The sequence below is a fragment of the Pseudophryne corroboree genome, chromosome 9 (assembly GCF_028390025.1).
Source record: "Pseudophryne corroboree isolate aPseCor3 chromosome 9, aPseCor3.hap2, whole genome shotgun sequence".
NCBI classification, from domain to species: Eukaryota; Metazoa; Chordata; class Amphibia; order Anura; family Myobatrachidae; genus Pseudophryne; species Pseudophryne corroboree.
Window position 1 is genome coordinate 474524924 of NC_086452.1, and position 23397 is coordinate 474548320.

General features: G+C 51.6%; 1 protein-coding gene across 2 annotated transcripts in view; it reads right to left on the reverse strand.

Moving 5' to 3' along the window:
- Positions 1–23397, reverse strand: part of LOC134958666 (semaphorin-3B-like) — an 87877-nt gene that overhangs the window by 58282 nt on the left and 6198 nt on the right. The window contains exons 1-5 of one of the 2 annotated variants that reach the window (XM_063941403.1): positions 19930–19983; positions 19611–19801; positions 3896–4036; positions 1526–1680; positions 1383–1445 (exon numbers count right to left, since the gene is read on the reverse strand). In XM_063941403.1, coding sequence (XP_063797473.1) covers positions 1383–1445; positions 1526–1680; positions 3896–3995 — 318 coding nt within the window. In that variant the 5' untranslated portion in view covers positions 3996–4036; positions 19611–19801; positions 19930–19983. Of the gene's footprint in view, positions 1–1382; positions 1446–1525; positions 1681–3895; positions 4037–19610; positions 19802–19929; positions 19984–23397 lie in introns of those variants that run through there. The other variant, XM_063941402.1, reaches the window with a different exon arrangement.

A 23397-nucleotide genomic window follows, 5' to 3' on the forward strand; every position in this document is an offset into this window, starting at 1 on the left:
TTTGACTCTCCAGGGACTGGTAGTCACACTGACAGCTCAGAAAGTAAACACGCTGCAATGCATGATGGGGGTGTGGGGTGTGAGAGGGACCGAGGGCTGTACTAGGGCCACCTCATATAACCCAGGACTCTGCTGATTGTGTCAGGGACCATGCCATTGCACACACCCTGCCGTCACTGTCAGATGGCTGATTAATGCACAGGGAAGGTCACCGTTATCCAGCCCTCTGATACCCACTGTCCATTGCGTCTAATGCAGACCTGAGCGCTCACTAGCGGGTTTTTTTTTGCAGCGCTGCGATCAGATAGTCGCCGCCTATAGGGGAGTGTATTTTTGCTTTGCAAGTGTGCAAATGCTTGTGCAGCTGAGCGGTACAAAAACAGTTCTGTGCAGTTTCTGAGTAGGTCAGAACTTACTCAGCCGCTGCGATCACTTCAGCCTGTCCGGGACCGGAATTGACGTCAGACACCCGCCCTGCACACGCTTGGACACGCCTGCGTTTTTCCAACCACTCCCAGAAAATGGTCAGTTGCCACCCACAAACGCCTTCTTCCTGACAATCTCCTTGCGATCGGCTGTGCGAATGGATTCTTCGTTAAATCCATCGCCCAGCAACGATCCGCATTGTACCCGTGCGACGCACCTGTGCATTGTGGTGCATGTGCAGTTCTCACCTGATCGCAGCGCAGCGAAAACACCTAGCGTGCGATCCGGTCTGAATGACTCCCATTATAATGACACACGTCACCTGGACGGTGCCGGAGCGTCATGACACAGATACATCCCAAGTCCACCGACCATGCCACCCCAGAGCCACTGCCCGTTCACATAATCCGTAGCTCTACTCATTATATAGCTCACAGATAATAACTGGGAATTGATGATTACACTAAATCTGAGCGGAAATTTACGCAGTTGAGCATTATCGTCCGACTGCGCGTGCTTTACGGTCGCACTGCACACACGCCAAGGTACCATGGCGATGGCGCTCACAGTGAGAATATCTTCGCAAAGTGACTGACAGTCAGGGACAGTTTGGGGGTGTTACGGAGAGTGGTGACAATAACGCAAGCCTGTCGCAACTGTTTCCTGGGTTTGTCGCAGTCTACATCTGTGATCCTGTACGCAGAAAACATTTCCCGCGGCTGTTCTATGCGACCATAGCGTTGGAGGATGTGCAAACGCTGCTGCGTGCTTGTGCGCGGTTGCTGGGGTCTGCGAGGCCGCCAGTGAGTGTCTCAGTGCACATCCAGAAGGTTAGAGCGTTCGCATTGTCTCACACATCGCTGCGTACGGGATCGCAGCTGCGAATGCATTCGCGTACGTCTCTGCGTCAGGCACTGGGACTGAGACACAGGTAGACGGGTCTCCTCCATACTCACATTAATGTCTTTTCCTGCCCAGTTACATTCCTCCCTCCATTCCACAGGCGCCGGCCAGTGTATCTGGGGAGAGACAGGTGATATATCAGGATCAGGGCAATAAGGCACGTGGGGTGGGTGTAACCTCAGGTGATAGAACGTACCACAAGGTCATTCCGAGTAATGTTATCCAGACTCAACGACAGCAGGTAATTCTTTCCTCCCACAAAGAGCCGCCCGCGCTCCTCATCCAATAGGAGGGTATCGTAACAGCAAGAGCGCTCTAGCACGTAGGTGCGCAGGCCGTGCAGAGACAGATCTGTGGGGAGCGGCGGGGTTACAGAACTGATGACATCATATCCCAAGAGAAGGTAGACACAAATCTTGTAAAATAGTGCGCCTGATTCAGAGTTGCAAGAAATGACAAAAAGCGCACGACGGGGCAAAACCATGCTGCACTGCAGGTGGGGCGGATGTAACATGTGCAGAGAGAGTTAGATTTGGGTGTGGTGTGTTAAAACTGAAATCTAAATTGCTGCACAGAAAAAATATAACCCACCCAAATCTAACTCCATGCACGTTGTATCAGCCCCACCTGCGGTGCAGCATGGTTTTGCCCAGTTGTGTGCTTTTTGGCTTTGCTTGCCACTCTGAATCAGCCCAGTGATCAGTAATAGTAAGGTACAGTACACTGCATGCAATGTGTGACTGTGATCAGGCTGAGGACTGGGGACCTCCTATAAAATGACATTTGGCTGGCGTTAATAAATCCTCTTTCAGAAAGCTGTTTGTGGCTTCGCTATGCGTGTGTCTGGGGCTTATTCTGTGCTGTCTGTAACAGCGTGGTGTCCTGGCGTGTAAAGTAATGAGGATGCACAGCAGGAGAGCAGCACTCTGCAGCAGCTGCCCCCAGACAGTAGAGTCCCCCCTCCATGGTCACAGCTAATGGTCTCACAGGCATTTGGAACATGTCATGTGAGGGTCGTAGGTCAAGTGTGTGCAGAAGGCAGACTGCAGCATCATTGTCTGTTATCCCTCACATCATGCCATAAATACTCCCAGGGAGATTACTGCCAGCCTTATCACACCATCAGGCCCTCCACTAAATAAATGTTTCAGGAGATAAGTGAGTAATTAGCACATAAACTGCTGAGGATTCTAGGAACGCTGCCCGGGCAGCAGAGGATGATAAATCACCATTACTGAGTGATGAGCCAAATCTGCTCCTTTCCTTCCAGTTTTCCATCATTCCCGCTGTGGTCCTTACATTTCTGTCTCCGCAGACTCATCCCTCTGGGTTCTGTCTGGCCATATAACACTCAGCCAATGCCATCCTTCAGATGTAGACAACCTCAGGCTGTCAGCTGTGATGGTACTTGTAGTTCTACTGGAGAGCTAAAGGCTTCATGAGTCTGGTCTATATTCATCTATTTGTCTGTGAGGACATCTCTCCTAAATTCTACCTATGTGTATGTAGATGGCTCTCCTGACCCTAGTAGACCACCTGTATATGAAGAAGTCTCTCCTGGGCCAGGGCCACCTGTATATGGACCTCTTTCCTGGTCCTGTACCACCTGTATGTGATTGTACGTTCTGACACTAGACCACATATCTGAGGACATCTCTCCTGGCTGTGGACCACCTGTATGTAGTAGACATCTGGCCCTGGACCGCATGTCTGTGAGGACATCTCTCCTGGCTGTGGACCACCTGTATGTAGTAGACAGCTGGCCCTGGACCACTCTCCTGACTGTGGACCACCTGTATGTAGTAGACATCTGGCCCTGGACCACATGTCTGTGAGGACATCTCTCCTGACTGTGGACCACCTGGATGTAGTAGACATCTGGCCCTAAACCACATGTCTGTGAGGACATATCTCTTGACTGTGGACCACCTGGATGTAGTAGACATCTGGCCCTGGAACACATGTCTGTGAGGACATCTCTCCTGACTGTGGACCACCTGGATGTAGTAGACATCTGGCCCTAAACCACATGTCTGTGAGGACATATCTCCTGACTGTGAACCACCTGTATGTAGTAGACATCTGGCCCTGGACCACATGTCTGTGAGGACATCTCTCCTGACTGTGGACCACCTGGATGTAGTAGACATCTGGCCCTAAACCACATGTCTGTGAGGACATATCTCTTGACTGTGGACCACCTGGATGTAGTAGACATCTGGTCCTGGACCACATGGCTGTGAGAGCATTTATCCTGAACCTGGACCACTTGTCTGGTGGTCATGTCTGGCTCATATCAATAGTCCCCATCCTCGCTGTATCTGAAAAGGACCTGGATGTTGTGGTGGAGGTGACACAGCATTAAGTAGGTGAGGCTCAGTTTCTCATGCAGACCTCCTCTCCTATCACATTTTTTTATGTCCTGCTAATAGCTGAGATTGTGCAATTTGCCATCCCATATTCCTCTGTCCGTGTGTTATATTGTTTGTACAACTTCCCCGATGTATACTGCAGAGGGTGTCAGACTATTCCTAGCCAGACATGGCGGCCAGATGTCACTGCTTACCACGATAAGACAATTTCAGGCGAGGGGTTACTGCGTTGTCCCCACTTGCACCCCAGCACAGCAGAACACAGAGACACAGGTGACAATGGAGGACTCTCATCTTATAGGGATCAGAGCGCCTGCTCCCACAGGAGCTTCCACCTGCAAGATGACAAGAAGTAGACTGTAAAGGAAGTTGTTGTATAGAAGTGAGGGCAATGACAACACAACGTTGATTCAGGACAGGTCTGGGCTGTTCTGTATATTGGATGGAATTCCCTCTTTCTGTTCTTATTTTATGGGTTCTACAAGATAATATTTATAGATGAAAAGATTTCAAACAATGTAATAAATGACATGATAGCTAATTAATGTAAAGCACCAGCATATGTCCAAACACAGCACTCGCACCGTCCATCCACACAGCACTGCTCACACCGTCCATCCACATAGCACTGCTCAAACCGCCCATCCACATAGCACTGCTCACACCGTCCATCCACACACAGCACCGCTCACACCGTCCATCCACATAGCACTACTCAAACCGTCCATCCACACACAGCACCGCTCACACCGTTCTTCCACACAGCACAGCTCACACCGTCCATCCACACAGCACTGCTCAAACCGTCCATCCACACAGCACTGCTCAAACCGTCCATCCACATAGCACTGCTCACACCGTCCATCCACACACAGCACCGCTCACACCGTCCATCCACACAGCACTGCTCAAACCGTCCATCCACATAGCACTGCTCAAACCGTCCATCCACATAGCACTGCTCACACCGTCCATCCACACACAGCACCGCTCACACCGTCCATCCACACACAGCACCGCTCACACCGTCCATCCACACACAGCACCGCTCACACCGTCCATCCACACACAGCACTCGCACCGTCCATCCACACAGCACCGCTCACACTATCCATCCACATAGCACTGCTCAAACCGCCCATCCAGACACAGCACCGCTCACACCGTTCTTCCACACAGCACAGCTCACACCGTCCATCCACACAGCACTGCTCAAACCGTCCATCCACACAGCACTGCTCAAACCGTCCATCCACACAGCACTGCTCACACCGTCCATCCACACACAGCACCGCTCACACCGTCCATCCACACAGCACTGCTCAAACCGTCCATCCACACAGCACTGCTCACACCGTCCATCCACACAGCACTGCTCACACCGTCCATCCACACAGCACTGCTCACACCGTCCATCCACACACAGCACCGCTCACACCGTCCATCCACACACAGCACCGCTCACACCGTCCATCCACACACAGCACCGCTCACACCGTCCATCCACATAGCACTGCTCAAACCGTCCATCCACACACAGCACCGCTCACACCGTCCATCCACACACAGCACCGCTCACAATCCACCCACACAGCACCGCTCACACCATCCTCCCATGCATAGCCACTCACACCATCCACCCACACACAGCACCACTCACACCATCCATCCACAGCACCGCTCACACCATCCATCCACAGCACAGCTCATTCCGTCCATCCACACACAGCACAGCTCACACCGTCCATACACACACAGCCGCTCACACCTTCCACCCACACACAGCCGCTCACACCATCCACCCACACACAGGACCACTCACACCATCCATCCACACACAGCACAACTCACACCGTCCAGCCACACACAGCACAGCTCACACCGTCCATCCACACACAGCACCGCTCACACTGTCCATACATGCACAGCACCACTCACACCGTCCATCCACACACTGCACCGCTCACACCGTTTATCCACAGCACCGCTCACACCATCCATCGACTCAGCACCGTTTACACCGTCCATCCACACAGCACCGCTCACACTGTCCATACACGAACAGCACCACTCACACCATTTATCCTCACACAGCAGCGCTCACACCGTTTATCCACACACAGCACCGCTCACACCGTTTATCCACGCACAGCACCGCTCACCCGTCCATCCACACAGCACCGCTCACACCGTCCATCCACACAGCACCGCTCACACCGTCCATCCACACAGCACCGCTCACACCGTCCATCCACACAGCACCGCTCACACCGTCCATCCACACACAGCACCACTCACACCGTCCATCCCCACAGCACCGCTCACACCATCCATCCACACAACACCACTCACACCGTCCATCCACACAGCTCCGCTACACCGTCCATCCACATACAGTACCACTCATACCGTCCATCCACACAGCACCGTTCACACCGTCCATCCACACAGCGCAGCTCATACCGTCCATCCACACACAGCACCGCTCACACCGTCCATCCACACACAGCACCACTCACACCATCCATCCACACACAGCACCGCTCACACCATCCATCCACACACAGCACCGCTCACACCGTCCATCCACACACAGCACCGCTCACACCGTCCATCCACACACAGCACCGCTCACACCGTCCATCCACACACAGCACCGCTCACACCATCCATCCACACACAGCACCGCTCACACCGTCCATCCACACACAGCACCGCTCACACCGTCCATCCACACACAGCACCGCTCACACCGTCCATCCACACACAGCACCGCTCACACCATCCATCCACACAGCCCCTCTCACACCATCCATCCACACAGCCCCGCTCACACCATCCATCCACATACAGTACCACTCACACCGTCCATCCACACAGCACCGTTCACACCGTCCATCCACACACAGCACCGCTCACACCGTCCATCCACACACAGCACCGCTCACACCGTCCATCCACACACAGCACCGCTCACACCGTCCATCCACACACAGCACCGCTCACACCGTCCATCCACACACAGCACCGCTCACACCATCCATCCACACAGCCCCTCTCACACCATCCATCCACACAGCCCCGCTCACACCATCCATCCACATACAGTACCACTCACACCGTCCATCCACACAGCACCGTTCACACCGTCCATCCACACACAGCACCGCTCACACCGTCCATCCACACACAGCACCACTCACACCATCCATCCACACACAGCACTGCTCACACCATACATTCACACAGCACTGCTCACACCATCCATCCCCACAGTCCCCGCTCACACCGTCCATCCACACAGCACCGTTCACACCGTCCATCCACACAGCGCAGCTCATACCGTCCATCCACACACAGCACCGCTCACACCGTCCATCCACACACAGCACCACTCACACCATCCATCCACACACAGCACCACTCACACCATCCATCCACACACAGCACCGCTCACACCATCCATCCACACAGCCCCGCTCACACCATCCATCCACACAGCCCCGCTCACACCATCCATCCACATACAGCACCGCTCACACCATCCATCCACACAGCACCGTTCAGACTGTCCATCCACACAGCACCGTTCAGACCGTCCATCCACACACAGCACCACTCACAACGTACGTCCACACACAGCACCGCTCACAACGTACGTCCACACACAGCACCGCTCACACCGTCCATCCACACACAGCACCGCTCACACCATCTATCCACACACAGCACCGCTCACACCATCCATCCACACAGCCCCGCTCACACCATCCATACACATACAGCACCGCTCACACCATCCACCCACAGCACCACTCACACCATCCACCCACACACAGTACCGCTCACATTGTCCATCCACACACAGCACCGCTCACACCGTCCGCCCACCACATAGCACTGCTCACACCGTCCGCCCACCACATAGCACTGCTCACACCGTCCACCCACACACAGCATCGTTTACACCGTCCACCCACACACAGTACCGCTCACACCGTCCGCCCACACACAGTACCGCTCACACCGTCCGCCCACACACAGCACCGCTCACACCGTCCGCCCACACATAGCACTGCTCACAACGTCCATCCACACACAGCACCGCTCACACCGTCCATCCATCCATCCATACACACTACCGCTCACACCATCCACCCACACACAACATCACTCACACCGTTCATCATTACAGCACCGCTCACACCGTTCATCCACACATAGTAAAGTGGAAGTTTTTTTGTAATAAAGTGGTAGGAGGGTGCAATGTATTATGTGATAAAGCAGTATGAGGGTGGAAGGGTGTATGTAATAAAATGGTAGGAGGGTAGAATGATTTATGTAATAAAGTGGTAGAAGGGTGCAAGGTTTTATGTAGTAAAGCGGTAGCAGGGTGGATTGTTTTATGTAATAAAGTGGTAGGGGGTGCAAGGTTTTATGTGACAAAGTGGTAGGAGGATACAAGGGTGATGTGACAAAGTGGTAGGAGGATACAAGGGTGTATGTTATAAAGTGGAAGGAGGGTGGACTTGATGTAAGATTTTCCGCCTACCTACATCCCCAGTTTGTGGAAACGTCTCCAATGGCCAGCAAGTAGGCATGTGCCTTAAAAATATAAGCCAAAGCTGACTGGTGCTCAGTGAGGATGCTTTGCCTGCAGACACTGGTTCTTGTAACGCTGTTATATGTACCCCATCCTCAGCACAGAGGACGATACGCGTCACATTAGCTAGACGAGACGGCTGTGTATGAGGATGCGTTGTCTGCAGACACTGGTTCTTGTAACGCTGTTATATGTACCCCATTCTCAGCACAGGACGATACGCGTCACATTAGCTAGACGAGACGGCTGTGTATGAGGATGCTTTGTCTGCAGACACTGGTCCATGTAACGCTGTTATATGTACCCCATCCTCAGCACAGAGGACGATACGCGTCACATTAGCTAGACGAGACGGCTGTGTATGAGGATGCTATATCTGCAGACACTGGTTCATGTAACGCTGTTATATGTACCCCATCCTCAGCACAGAGGACGATACGCGTCACATTAGCTAGACGAGACGGCTGTGTATGAGGATGCTTTGTCTGCAGACACTGGTTCTTGTAACGCTGTTATATGTACCCCATCCTCAGCACAGAGGACGATACGCGTTACATTAGCTAGACGAGACGGCTGTGTATGAGGATGCTTTGTCTGCAGACACTGGTCCATGTAACGCTGTTATATGTACCCCATCCTCAGCACAGAGGACGATGGGGGTCATTCAGACCTGATCGCTCGCTAGCATTTTTTTGCAGTCCTGCGATCAGATAGTCGCCACCCATAGGGGAGTGTATTTTTGCTGTGCAAGTGTGCGATCGCATGTGCAGCCGAGCGGTACAAAAAAACTTTGTGCAGTTTCTAAGTTGCCCAGAACTTACTCAGCCGCTGCGATCACATCAGCCTGTCCGGGTCCGGAATTGACGTCAGACACCCGCCCTGCAAACGCTAGGACACGCCTGCGTTTTTCCAAACACTCCCAGAAAACGGTCAGTTGCCACCCACAGACGCCTTTTCCTGTCAATCTCCTTGCGATCGGCTGTGCAAATGGATCCGTCGCACAAACCCATCGCACAGCAACGATCCGCTTTGTACCCTGCGCATTGCGGTGCATGTGCAGTTCTGACCTTATCGCAGCGCTGCAAAAAACGCTAGCGAGCGATCAGGTCTGAATGACCCCCCCCCCCCATACACATCACACTAGCTAGATCAGATGGCTGTGTATGAGGATGCTATGTCTGCAGACACTGGTTCATGTAACGCTGGTATATGTACCCCATCCTCAGCACAGAGGACGATACGCATCACATTAGCGTGCTACAGACGGCTGTGTATGAGGATGCTATGTCTGCAGACACTGGTCCATGTAACGCTGTTATATGTACCCCATCCTCAGCACAGAGGACGATACGCGTCACATTAGCGTGCTACAGACGGCTGTGTATGAGGATGCTATGTTTGCAGACACTGGTCCATGTAACGCTGTTATATGTACCCCATCCTCAGCACAGAGGACGATACGCATCACATTAGCGTGCTACAGACGGTTGTGTATGAGGATGCTATGTCTGCAGACACTGGTCCATGTAACGCTGTTATATGTACACCATCCTCAGCACAGAGGACGATACGCGTCACATTAGCTAGAAGAGACGGCTGTGTATGAGGATGCTATGTCTGCAGACACTGGTCCATGTAACGCTGTTATATGTACCCCATCCTCAGCACAGAGGACGATACGCGTCACATTAGCGTGCTACAGACAGCTGTGTATGAGGATGCTATGTCTGCAGACACTGGTCCATGTAACGCTGTTATATGTACCCCATCCTCAGCACAGAGGACGATACGCTTCACATTAGCGTGCTACAGACGGCTGTGTATGAGGATGCTATGTCTGAAGACACTGGTCCATGTAACGCGGTTATATGTACCCCATCCTCAGCACAGAGGACGATACGCTTCACATTAGCGTGCTACAGACGGTTGTGTATGAGGATGCTATGTCTGCAGACACTGGTCCATGTAACGCTGTTATATGTACACCATCCTCAGCACAGAGGACGATACGCGTCACATTAGCTAGAAGAGACGGCTGTGTATGAGGATGCTATGTCTGCAGACACTGGTCCATGTAACGCTGTTATATGTACCCCATCCTCAGCACAGAGGACGATACGCGTCACATTAGCGTGCTACAGACAGCTGTGTATGAGGATGCTATGTCTGCAGACACTGGTCCATGTAACGCTGTTATATGTACCCCATCCTCAGCACAGAGGACGATACGCTTCACATTAGCGTGCTACAGACGGCTGTGTATGAGGATGCTATGTCTGAAGACACTGGTCCATGTAACGCGGTTATATGTACCCCATCCTCAGCACAGAGGACGATACGCTTCACATTAGCTAGAAGAGACGGCTGTGTATGAGGATGCTATGTCTGAAGACACTGGTCCATGTAACACTGTTATATGTACCCCATCCTCAGCACAGAGGACGATAGGCGTCACATTAGCGTGCTACAGACGGCTGTGTATGAGGATGCTATGTCTGCAGACACTGGTCCATGTAACACTGTTATATGTACCCCATCCTCAGCACAGAGGACGATACGCGTCACATTAGCGTGCTACAGACGGCTGTGTATGTAGATGCCGGATCGGTAAATACATTCCACATTCCACAACAAACCTGCAACAACTAGTTCCAGAGCTGACAACACGGCACACACTCATTACTGCAGGCTACTCACCAGGACAAGGCACAAATACAGACCCGCAGCTTCCCAGTATACACTATATATACATGATGTAACTGATATAATACTGGACCCTGGGTGGACAGACGAAGGTGGTGACATCTGTGGACAGTGACGTGGGCTCTCAGACCCAGGGAAATAATATCACATATACATAGGGATATATGCAGGACAAGCAGAACCCTGTGTGTCACTATACCACCCAGTGACATGCAGTATGGGATCCAGTTACGAGACAAGCCGTGGAGTATTTCCCCGGCCACTTCCAGATTACAGAGGGAGCAGATGGGACGGCGCTGGCTTTTGATGCAACCTTCATATTAGTATCAAAGAGCGATCCCCTTTTGATGTTGTCGTTAAGTTTAACGGGCACCTGGCATTAGGCCAGTGATTATTGTACGTCTTCTTTATTCGCACAATATAAAGCAGAAATATCTCTCATAAGATGTGTCTGGAATGGGGGAAATTAATGCAAAACAGATATATGAAGCAATGGCGGATTTATAGGGAATATTTATATATTGAAATGTTATATTGTCCGCGGGATAATTAATCACAGGTGGAGGGGTGGATGTAAGTTATAACATACGTCATTAATAGAGAAATAGGGGGTCATTCCGAGTTGATCACTCGCTAGCTAGTTTTAGCAGCCATGGAAACGCTGTGCCGCCGCCCTCTGGGGAGTGTATTTTAGCTTAGCAGAAGTGCGAACGCATGTGCAGCCGAGCTCTGCAAAACCAGTTTGTGCAGTTTCTGAGTTGCTCTGAACCTACTCAGCACTTGCGATCACTTCAGCCTATTCCTGTCCGGATTTTACGTCATACACCTGCTCAGCGAACGCCCAGCCACGCCTGCTTTTTTTCAGACACACCTGCGTTTTTTTAGACACACCTGCGTTTTTGCAAACACTCCCTGAAAACGGTCAGTTGACACCCAGAAACGCCCCCTTCCTGTCAATCTTCTTGCGACCGCCAGTGCGAAGGAAAACTTCACTAGAACCTGAGCACAACCACAAAGAGCTTTGTACCCGTACATCGCGCGTGCGCATTGCGGGGCATGCACAGAAATGCAGTTTTTTTTTACCTGATCGCAGCGAGCGATCAACTCGAAATGACCCCCATGGAGCGTTAGCTGGAGAACAAACATTTACATGTAACTATAGAGTAAGGCGGAGATATAGTGTTATCTGATGTTATAGCACTGACAGTATATACAGGTAACAGGGTGTACATACCTGTACTAAAGCTATACTGAGACAGTGCTGCCCAGGTATCTCTAGGGAAGGATCACAGGGTATAACATAGCTTTGTAGGTCTGTGGAGGGTCTCAAACAAGTGCTGGGGTGGGCTGTACGGTAGCAGAGGGGGCAGTATTGGTATCTTACAGTGCTAGGTCCCAGGGTTTGGTTCTGGTCAGTGGGGTATTTATGTTCTACCCGTGTTCCCACGGCGACTGTCTGCATGAACAGTAGTATCCCTTACTACTGTGGGTTAGTGTTACCAGGCCGCGGAGTTCTATATACTGTAGATGTATTGTTCTAAAAGAGTTCTATGAACAAAACTTGATAACGGAGGCACAATGGTTAACTTGCTGCCTCACAGATCTGAGCTCTTGGATTCGATTGCCACCAAGGCCCCATCTGTGCGGAGTTTGTATGTTCTCCATGTGCATTTTCTCTGGGTGCTCTCTATTCTTGCCACCACAAAACTTGCAGGGACTGACATACAAAGTTCTGCAGAATATGTGTGCACTATATAAATAACACTATACATTGCTGTATGGATGGACGAGATTATAAGATTGTAAGCCTGCGAGCAGGGCCTTCCTACCTCTATGTCTGTCTGTTATTACCCAGTTTCTCCTATCACGGTTGATTGCAATTGTACAGCGCAACAGAGTATGCTGCGCTATATAAGAAATTGTAAATACATAAAGAAGGGAGACGTCACAATGCTGCTTTCTGCAGCGGGGTACACTGTGTTCCACAGCGAATACATCATCTCATGTGAAGTTCAGTGGTAAATGCTTAAAAGTGAAATACTTAGTTTCTGTAAGTAACGAGCTCTCAGTACTAATGCTACATGATATCGCAGAGGTCACATGCCCAAATATAAAGCTCTCTCATAGCTTATATCACGGGCTGACAGACGATGCACTTTCCTAGCTGCCAATAAAACCCTTTTAAAAGCGCTCAAGCAGCTCAGAGAGAGAAAGTACAAACTCCACCTGCGTGAGAAACACCTGGGACCTGTGTATTGAGATATTATTCAGGTATTTGGGAGACGTTTGTCTATACCAGCGAAGTATAGGAAATACAGCAGTAATGGACCTTGCTGGGAGTATTACATTATTATTGGAGTAATACAGCAAGTGATCATTATTATCAGCATTAATAACACTGACGGCAGTAGGGATAAGCGGCCATTGCTCGGTATTCTGGGAGCTGCGATGTCACTGGAATCAGGAGAGCGGCATTAGCCACTAATTCCTGTATGGCGTTAGGTAAGATTAGCATTTCTCACAATATTATACTATATTTTCTTTGTTCAGAGCTCGATGCTTGTGAGAATTCCAGAATTCATAAAATCTGCTTTTCTAGGGCTGTAAGTACCCCCCCCCCCCCCTCCCCCACCCTTTCCAGGTCGCCACACCTGTAATCCCTACAGCTTCTAACACAGAAGGTCAGGGGTCAAACATACAGGAGAGAGGAGGAATTTAGAGGGTGCACTAGGAGATGATATGTGGCTTCCGGGGGTTCAGATACAGCACTGAGCCATTCCTGCTCTCACACAGGGAACCACTATGCCCAGAGTCACTTCCCGAGAGGACGTCCTGGGAGTAATAGTACCGCTGCCCAGTGCCGTGGTGCAGATACAGAGTACTGAGCCATTCCTGCTCTCACACCGGGAACCACTATGCCCAGAGTCACTTCCCGAGAGGACGTCCTGGGAGTAACAGTACCGCTGCCCAGCGCTGTGGTGCAGATACAGTACTGATCCATTCCTGCTCTCACACAGGGAACCACTATGCCCAGAGTCACTTCCCGAGAGGACGTCCTGGGAGTAACAGTACCGCTGCCCAGTGCCGTGGTGCAGATACAGTACTGATACATTCCTGCTCTCACACAGGGAACCACTATGCCCAGAGTCACTTCCCGAGAGGACGTCCTGGGAGTAACAGTACCGCTGCCCAGTGCCGTGGTGCAGATACAGTACTGAGCCATTCCTGCTCTCACACCGGGAACCACTATGCCCAGAGTCACTTCCCCAGAGGACGTCCTGGGAGTAACAGTACCGCTGCCCAGTGCCATGGTGCAGATACAGTACTGAGCCATTCCTGCTCTCACACAGGGAACCACTATGCCCAGAGTCACTTCCCCAGAGGACGTCCTGGGAGTAACAGTGCCGCTGCCCAGTGCCGTGGTGCAGATACAGTACTGAGCCATTCCTGCTCTCACACCGGGAACCACTATGCCCAGAGTCACTTCCCTAGAGGACGTCCTGGGAGTAACAGTACCGCTGCCCAGTGCCGTGGTGCAGATACAGTACTGATCCATTCCTGCTCTCACACCGGGAACCACTATGCCCAGAGTCACTTCCCTAGAGGACGTCCTGGGAGTAACAGTACCGCTGCCCAGTGCCGTGGTGCAGATACAGTACTGATCCATTCCTGCTCTCACACCGGGAACCACTATGCCCAGAGTCACTTCCCCAGAGGACGTCCTGGGAGTAACAGTACCGCTGCCCAGTGCCGTGGTGCAGATACAGTACTGATCCATTCCTGCTCTCACACCGGGAACCACTATACCCAGAGTCACTTCCCCAGAGGACGTCCTGGGAGTAACAGTGCCGCTGCCCAGTGCAGTGGTGCAGATACAGTACTGATCCATTCCTGCTCTCACACCGGGAACCACTATACCCAGAGTCACTTCCCCAGAGGACGTCCTGGGAGTAACAGTACCGCTGCCCAGTGCCGTGGTGCAGATACAGTACTGAGCCATTCCTGCTCTCACATCGGGAACCACTATGCCCAGAGTCACTTCCCCAGAGGACGTCCTGGGAGTAACAGTACCGCTGCCCAGTGCCGTGGTGCAGATACAGAGTACTGAGCCATTCCTGCTCTCACACCGGGAACCACTATGCCCAGAGTCACTTCCCCAGAGGACGTCCTGGGAGTAACAGTGCCGCTGCCCAGTGCCGTGGTGCAGATACAGTACTGAGCCATTCCTGCTCTCACACCGGGAACCACTATGCCCAGAGTCACTTCCCCAGAGGACGTCCTGGGAGTAACAGTACCGCTGCCCAGTGCCGTGGTGCAGATACAGTACTGATCCATTCCTGCTCTCACACCGGGAACCACTATGCCCAGAGTCACTTCCCCAGAGGACGTCCTGGGAGTAACAGTACCGCTGCCCAGTGCCGTGGTACAGATACAGTACTGATCCATTCCTGCTCTCACACAGGGAACCACTATGCCCAGAGTCACTTCCCCAGAGGACGTCCTGGGAGTAACAGTACCGCTGCCCAGTGCCGTGGTGCAGATACAGTACTGAGCCATTCCTGCTCTCACACCGGGAACCACTATGCCCAGAGTCACTTCCCCAGAGGACGTCCTGGGAGTAACAGTACCGCTGCCCAGTGCCGTGGTGCAGATACAGTACTGAGCCATTCCTGCTCTCACACCGGGAACCACTATGCCCAGAGTCACTTCCCCAGAGGACGTCCTGGGAGTAACAGTGCCGCTGCCCAGTGCTGTGGTGCAGATACAGTACTGAGCCATTCCTGCTCTCACACCGGGAACAACTATGCCCAGAGTCACTTCCCCAGAGGACGTCCTGGGAGTAACAGTACCGCTGCCCAGTGCCGTGGTGCAGATACAGTACTGATCCATTCCTGCTCTCACACCGGAAACCACTATGCCCAGAGTCACTTCCCCAGAGGACGTCCTGGGAGTAACAGTACCGCTGCCCAGTGCCGTGGTGCAGATACAGTACTGATCCATTCCTGCTCTCACACCGGGAACCACTATGCCCAGAGTCACTTCCCCAGAGGACGTCCTGGGAGTAACAGTACCGCTGCCCAGTGCCGTGGTGCAGATACAGTACTGAGCCATTCCTGCTCTCACACCGGGAACCACTATACCCAGAGTCACTTCCCCAGAGGACGTCCTGGGAGTAACAGTGCCGCTGCCCAGTGCCGTGGTGCAGATACAGTACTGAGCCATTCCTGCTCTCACACCGGGAACCACTATGCCCAGAGTCACTTCCCCAGAGGACGTCCTGGGAGTAACAGTGCCGCTGCCCAGTGCCGTGGTGCAGATACAGAGTACTAAGCCATTCCTGCTCTCACACCGGGAACCACTATGCCCAGAGTCACTTCCCCAGAGGACGTCCTGGGAGTAACAGTACCGCTGCCCAGTGCCGTGGTGCAGATACAGTACTGAGCCATTCCTGCTCTCACACCGGGAACCACTATGCCCAGAGTCACTTCCCCAGAGGACGTCCTGGGAGTAACAGTACCGCTGCCCAGTGCCGTGGTGCAGATACAGTACTGATCCATTCCTGCTCTCACACAGGGAACCACTATGCCCAGAGTCACTTCCCCAGAGGACGTCCTGGGAGTAACAGTACCGCTGCCCAGTGCCATGGTGCAGATACAGTACTGAGCCATTCCTGCTCTCACACCGGGAACCACTATGCCCAGAGTCACTTCCCCAGAGGACGTCCTGGGAGTAACAGTGCCGCTGCCCAGTGCCGTGGTGCAGATACAGTACTGATCCATTCCTGCTCTCACACAGGGAACCACTATGCCCAGAGTCACTTCCCCAGAGGACGTCCTGGGAGTAACAGTACCGCTGCCCAGTGCCGTGGTGCAGATACAGTACTGAGCCATTCCTGCTCTCACACCGGGAACCACTATGCCCAGAGTCACTTCCCCAGAGGACGTCCTGGGAGTAACAGTACCGCTGCCCAGTGCCGTGGTGCAGATACAGTACTGATCCATTCCTGCTCTCACACCGGGAACCACTATGCCCAGAGTCACTTCCCCAGAGGACGTCCTGGGAGTAACAGTACCGCTGCCCAGTGCCGTGGTGCAGATACAGTACTGAGCCATTCCTGCTCTCACACCGGGAACCACTATGCCCAGAGTCACTTCCTCAGAGGACGTCCTGGGAGTAACAGTGCCGCTGCCCAGTGCCGTGGTGCAGATACAGAGTACTAAGCCATTCCTGCTCTCACACCGGGAACCACTATGCCCAGAGTCACTTCCCCAGAGGACGTCCTGGGAGTAACAGTACCGCTGCCCAGTGCCGTGGTGCAGATACAGAGTACTGAGCCATTCCTGCTCTCTCACAGGGAACCACTATGCCCAGAGTCACTTCCCCAGAGGACGTCCTGGGAGTAACCGTACCGCTGCCCAGTGCCGTGGTGCAGATACAGTACTGAGCCATTCCTGCTCTCACACCGGGAACCACTATGCCCAGAGTCACTTCCCCAGAGGACGTCCTGGGAGTAACAGTGCCGCTGCCCAGTGCCGTGGTGCAGATACAGTACTGATCCATTCCTGCTCTCACACCGGGAACCACTATGCCCAGAGTCACTTCCCCAGAGGACGTCCTGGGAGTAACAGTGCCGCTGCCCAGTGCCGTGGTGCAGATACATAAGAAGAATGCAGCAATACGTCTGTCTGCTCAGTGAGCGCTCAGAAGGGGGAGAAGAGGAAATTTTCAGCCCAATGTTTGTATTTATTCACGGATTATACATCCACTGTAAAGTCTGCCAATACTGTAATATACTTTCCAGGAACATTACGCAGGTAATCCGGATGATATATTGGCAACACACAGATAAAAGAGAACTACAACCCCCAGCATGCACTGTTTTCTCAGTTTTACACTTTTATGCATTTTGTCTGTCAGAAAACTTTGACAAAATACAAAATAGAATAGATGGTTACAATTAGGGGACTGGCCTACAGGTGCACAGGGGAATTCCCTGGTGGCCCCCGCTGAATAAGGGCCCCGTCATTCCTCTAGGGGTCTGGTACTTGGAGGTGCAGGATCATCGATGTTCTTGGGTGTTTGTTTGTTTTTTATTATTGAAACTACACCAAGATTATCCTTCCTGCCAATCAAAGCAGGTGGTCCCTCTTCCTTTAACAAGGGGCCCAGTTCTTTGCATGTCACCTGTAATGGTTGGAGAAACTTCTCTATGGTGGCCGGCCTCATCCCTTACATTCCTTGGTGGACCCTTCATGACCCAGTCCGACATTGTATAGATGGTTAGAACCGCATCTTAGGGCAGATGAAGGGGAATATAGTAAATATAGACTCATTTCTACAACACGGGACGGCTTGCTCTTCATTGTAATTGTGTTATTGATGTAGAGCTGCTAATTTCTTAAATGAATCTTTAAATAGTTTTGTAAGACAGCAATGAAGACAGCGGTGGCAGAAAGCAGACGCCTGGCTGTGTATAGATCATTCCCTGGCCCGTGTGGCTCAATAGAGACAAATATGTCCAATTACCGGCGCATACAGTCACTGCTATCAGGAGGCGTTCAGCTGCACGAAAACAAAGTCATGCACACGGTATCATGCAGCGATGATCACTGAGGCACCGCCAGCGTCAGTATCACACACAGCGTCCAAACCTGTTATTATTATCATTATTATACATTTATATGGCGTCACAAGGGTTCCACAGCGCCTGACAGAGTACATAAACAATGTCATGCACACGGTATCATGCAGCGATCACCACTGACAGTAGTCACACACAGCGTCCAAATCTATTATTACTATTATGATCATTATTGAGTCCTATTGGAGAAAGAGCGCTATATAAATAAAATTATTATTATTATTATTATTATTATTAATTTTTATGGCGCCACAAGGGTTCCGCAGCGCCTAACAGAGTACATAAACCAATGAGCAAAACAAGAACACAATGACTTACAGTACAAGACAATGCAGGACAAGTACATGGTATATACACATCGCTGCATCAGGGGACAGGACACTGAGATAAGCATCAGGGTGGCAGAAATTGGGTGTGAGACCCTAAATAACGGGGTGACAGAACAGCACATCCTTACAGAGCCCTGATCCCAACATGCCAGTAAGTTACAACGTTACAGCATCATGGACTACAACACACTGCTTCTGTTTTATATACGTTATATATATATATATATATATATATATATATATATATATATATATCTCACCAGCTGTATATAATATAGATAGCTATGTTCATATATATGTATATTATACACAGGATGTATAATCTGAATAGAATTCTGCACAGCACCGTGTACATTATACAGTTATGTACTGTACTTAGATATTCTTGTGAGCTGGGGATCATTCTCTCTGTATACTCACAGTCTGTGCTCCAGGTGTTCTACACTTTATCCTCTGCCACAACCCAGACTCATATATTGCACCTGATTGTAAAACGCGCAGTACTCTCACCAGCTGCTCATCAGGCTCCGTACTGAACCAGCGCACCCAAGTGCAGTAACCATCCTGTCCCCAAGAGCTGACAATCTCCGCACAATAAACAAGCCCTTCCCATTCCACACCGCAGAACTCACCTGTAACTGCTGCCCCAGCGGAGCGGTGTCAGGGTTGGTTACAGGGAGAGGAATAAGGGCAGATGGAACAAGCCAGTGTAGCTGCTGAGCGTGTGTGAGAGGTGAGCCCTTTCCTTCTGGCTTCTGTGAGTCTGTCCTACTCCCTCCCACTCTATGTAGCACTCACAGCTCCAGAGACAGGGAGGAGGGGGCTGGAGAGAGAGGAGACAGTGTAATATTGTGATTAGTGTTTGGAGAAAATACTATTCCTTGTCACTAGCTATCTCACTATAAATACAGGCGTGCCCGCACCATAACACTGCTGCCAGCCAGCACTCACCTGAGCTGGCACCTGTCCACAGTCAGAGCCGCCCTGATTACGCTCCAGCCCCGCCTCGGTCCAGCTGTGCCACTACATAACAGTTCTCATTCCTAGCAGCCCATGCCAACACCCACAGCAGCGAATCTGGTGACAGCCTCACATTTCACAGCCTCACTCCTGGCAACCCAGAAATAGCAGCTCCCATGTGTCCAGCACCCCATATGCCCACATACCAATCCCTTCCCCAAACTACAACTGAGGATGGTAATATCCCTCAATACAGCACATCTTATTGTGTCCTAGCACCCCCTGCACAATGCATTGCCCATCCCATCTCCATACCATGTGCTAGCACACTCCACCATTCTCTCTGCTGTCAGACAGCTGGCATTCCCCCACTTCTTGTACTGTACCCAGGGGGTAGGCTGCAACCTATGCCCGTATTACAGTATCGCTATGCAGCTTATTCTCCATGCTGGGCCCTCGCTGGGGAAAATCTGATACTGTTTATGTTTGTGATGATACAATTTATTAACTTTCCTATATATCCCCGTGGCAGCCAGAGGGGAGAGATATGATGACTGGAGACACAAGGGGGAGAGATTTGATGGCTGGAGACACAAGGGGGAGAGATTTGATGGCTGGAGACACAAGGGGGAGAGAGATTTGATGGTTGGAGACGCAAGGGGGAGAGATTTGATGGCTGGAGACACAAGGGGGAGAGATTTGATGGCTGGAGACACAAGGGGGAGAGATTTGATGGCTAGAGACACACAAGGGGGAGAGACTTGATGGCTGGAGACACAAGGGGAGAGAGATTTGATGGCTGGAGACACAAGGGGAGAGAGATTTGATGGCTGGAGACACACAAGGGGGAGAGATTTGATGGCTGGAGACACAAGGGGGAGAGATTTGATGGCTGGAGACACACAAGGGGGAGAGATTTGATGGCTGGAGACACAAGGGAGAGAGATTTGATGGCTGGAGACAAGGGGAGAGAGATTTGATGGCTGGAGACACAAGGGGGAGGGATTTGATGTCAGGAGACACAAGGGGAGAGAGATTTGATGGCTGGAGACACAAGGGGAGAGAGATTTGATGGCTGGAGACACAAGGGGGAGAGATTTGATGGCTGGAGCCGCACAAGGGGGAGAGATTTGATGGCTGGAGCCGCACAAGGGAGAGATATTTGATGGCTGGAGACACAAGGGGGAGAGATTTGATGGCTAGAGACACAAGGGGGAGATATTTGATGGCTGGAGACACAAGGGGGAGAGATTTGATGCTGGAGACAATGGGGAGAGATTTGATGGCTGGAGACGCACAAGGGGGAGAGATTTGATGTCAGGAGACACAAGGGGAGAGAGATTTGATGGCTGGAGACACAAGGGGAGAGAGATTTGATGGCTGGAGACACACAAGGGGGAGAGATTTGATGGCTGGAGCCGCACAAGGGAGAGATATTTGATGGCTGGAGACACAAGGGGGAGAGATTTGATGGCTGGAGACACAAGGGGAGAGAGATTTGATGGCTGGAGACACAAGGGGGAGAGATTTGATGGCTGGAGACACAAGGGGAGAGAGATTTGATGGCTGGAGACACAAGGGGGAGAGATTTGATGTCAGGAGACACAAGGGGAGAGAGATTTGATGGCTGGAGACACAAGGGGAGAGAGATTTGATGGCTGGAGACACACAAGGGGGAGAGATTTGATGGCTGGAGCTGCACAAGGGAGAGATATTTGATGGCTGGAGACACAAGGGGGAGAGATTTGATGGCTGGAGACACAAGGGGGAGAGATTTGATGGCTGGAGACACAAGGGGAGAGAGATTTGATGGCTGGAGACACAAGGGGGAGAGATTTGATGTCTGGAGACACAAGGGGAGAGAGATTTGATGTCTGGAGACACAAGGGGAGAGAGATTTGATGTCTGGAGACACAAGGGGAGAGAGATTTGATGGCTGGAGACACACAAGGGGGAGAGATTTGATGTCAGGAGACACAAGGGGAGAGAGATTTGATGGCTGGAGACACAAGGGGAGAGAGATTTGATGGCTGGAGACACAAGGGGAGAGAGATTTGATGGCTGGAGACACAAGGGGAGAGAGATTTGATGTCTGGAGACACAAGGGGAGAGAGATTTGATGTCTGGAGACACAAGGGGAGAGAGATTTGATGGCTGGAGACACAAGGGGGAGAGATTTGATGGCTGGAGACACAAGGGGGAGAGATTTGATGTCAGGAGACACAAGGGGAGAGAGATTTGATGGCTGGAGACACAAGGGGAGAGAGATTTGATGGCTGGAGACACACAAGGGGGAGAGATTTGATGGCTGGAGCTGCACAAGGGAGAGATATTTGATGGCTGGAGACACAAGGGGGAGAGATTTGATGGCTGGAGACACAAGGGGAGAGAGATTTGATGGCTGGAGACACAAGGGGGAGAGATTTGATGTCTGGAGACACAAGGGGAGAGAGATTTGATGTCTGGAGACACAAGGGGAGAGAGATTTGATGGCTGGAGACACACAAGGGGGAGAGATTTGATGGCTGGAGACACACAAGGGGGAGAGATTTGATGACTGGAGACACAAGGGGGAGAGATTTGATGTCTGGAGACACATGGGGAGAGAGATTTGATGGCTGGAGACACACAAGGGGGAGAGATTTGATGGCTGGAGCCGCACAAGGGAGAGATATTTGATGGCTGGAGACACAAGGGGGAGAGATTTGATGGCTGGAGACACAAGGGGAAGAGATTTGATGGCTGGAGACACAAGGGGGAGAGATTTGATGGCTGGAGACACAAGGGGAAGAAATTTGATGGCTGGAGACACAAGGGGGAGAGATTTGATGGCTGGAGACACAAGGGGGAGAGATTTGATGGCTGGAGACACAAGGGGGAGAGACTTGATGGCTGGAGACACAAGGGGGAGAGATTTGATGGCTGGAGACACAAGGGGAAGAAATTTGATGGCTGGAGACACAAGGGGGAGAGATTTGATGGCTGGAGACACAAGGGGGAGAGATTTGATGGCTGGAGACACAAGGGGAAGAGATTTGATGGCTGGAGACACAAGGGGAAGAGATTTGATGGCTGGAGACACTGACACCCTTTGCCACCCTAGTCACCCACTGTCACGAGCCCACGCCCATTTGATAAGGCCACACACCCTTATTGGGTGCACACGTGCACACAATGGTTCCTACATTGGCACCAGCCAGAATCTCTCTTAGGGCATAAGATTGGTCGGGGAAGAGGGTTACAGGAAGAAGTGTGATGTAAAATGTCCGTGGGCAGGTATTGGTGATGGAATTATCATCATCCATTGATCAGAACAAAGTGTATGATGTCGCAGGTGGCGTCCTCGTGCCCCTGATCACTTGGCGATATTAGCATCATTATGAATCGTCCACAGAGAAATGAGAACTGCGCAACTGGTCAGTTCTGAAATATAACTGCGGCCCCTAGTACCCGGGACTT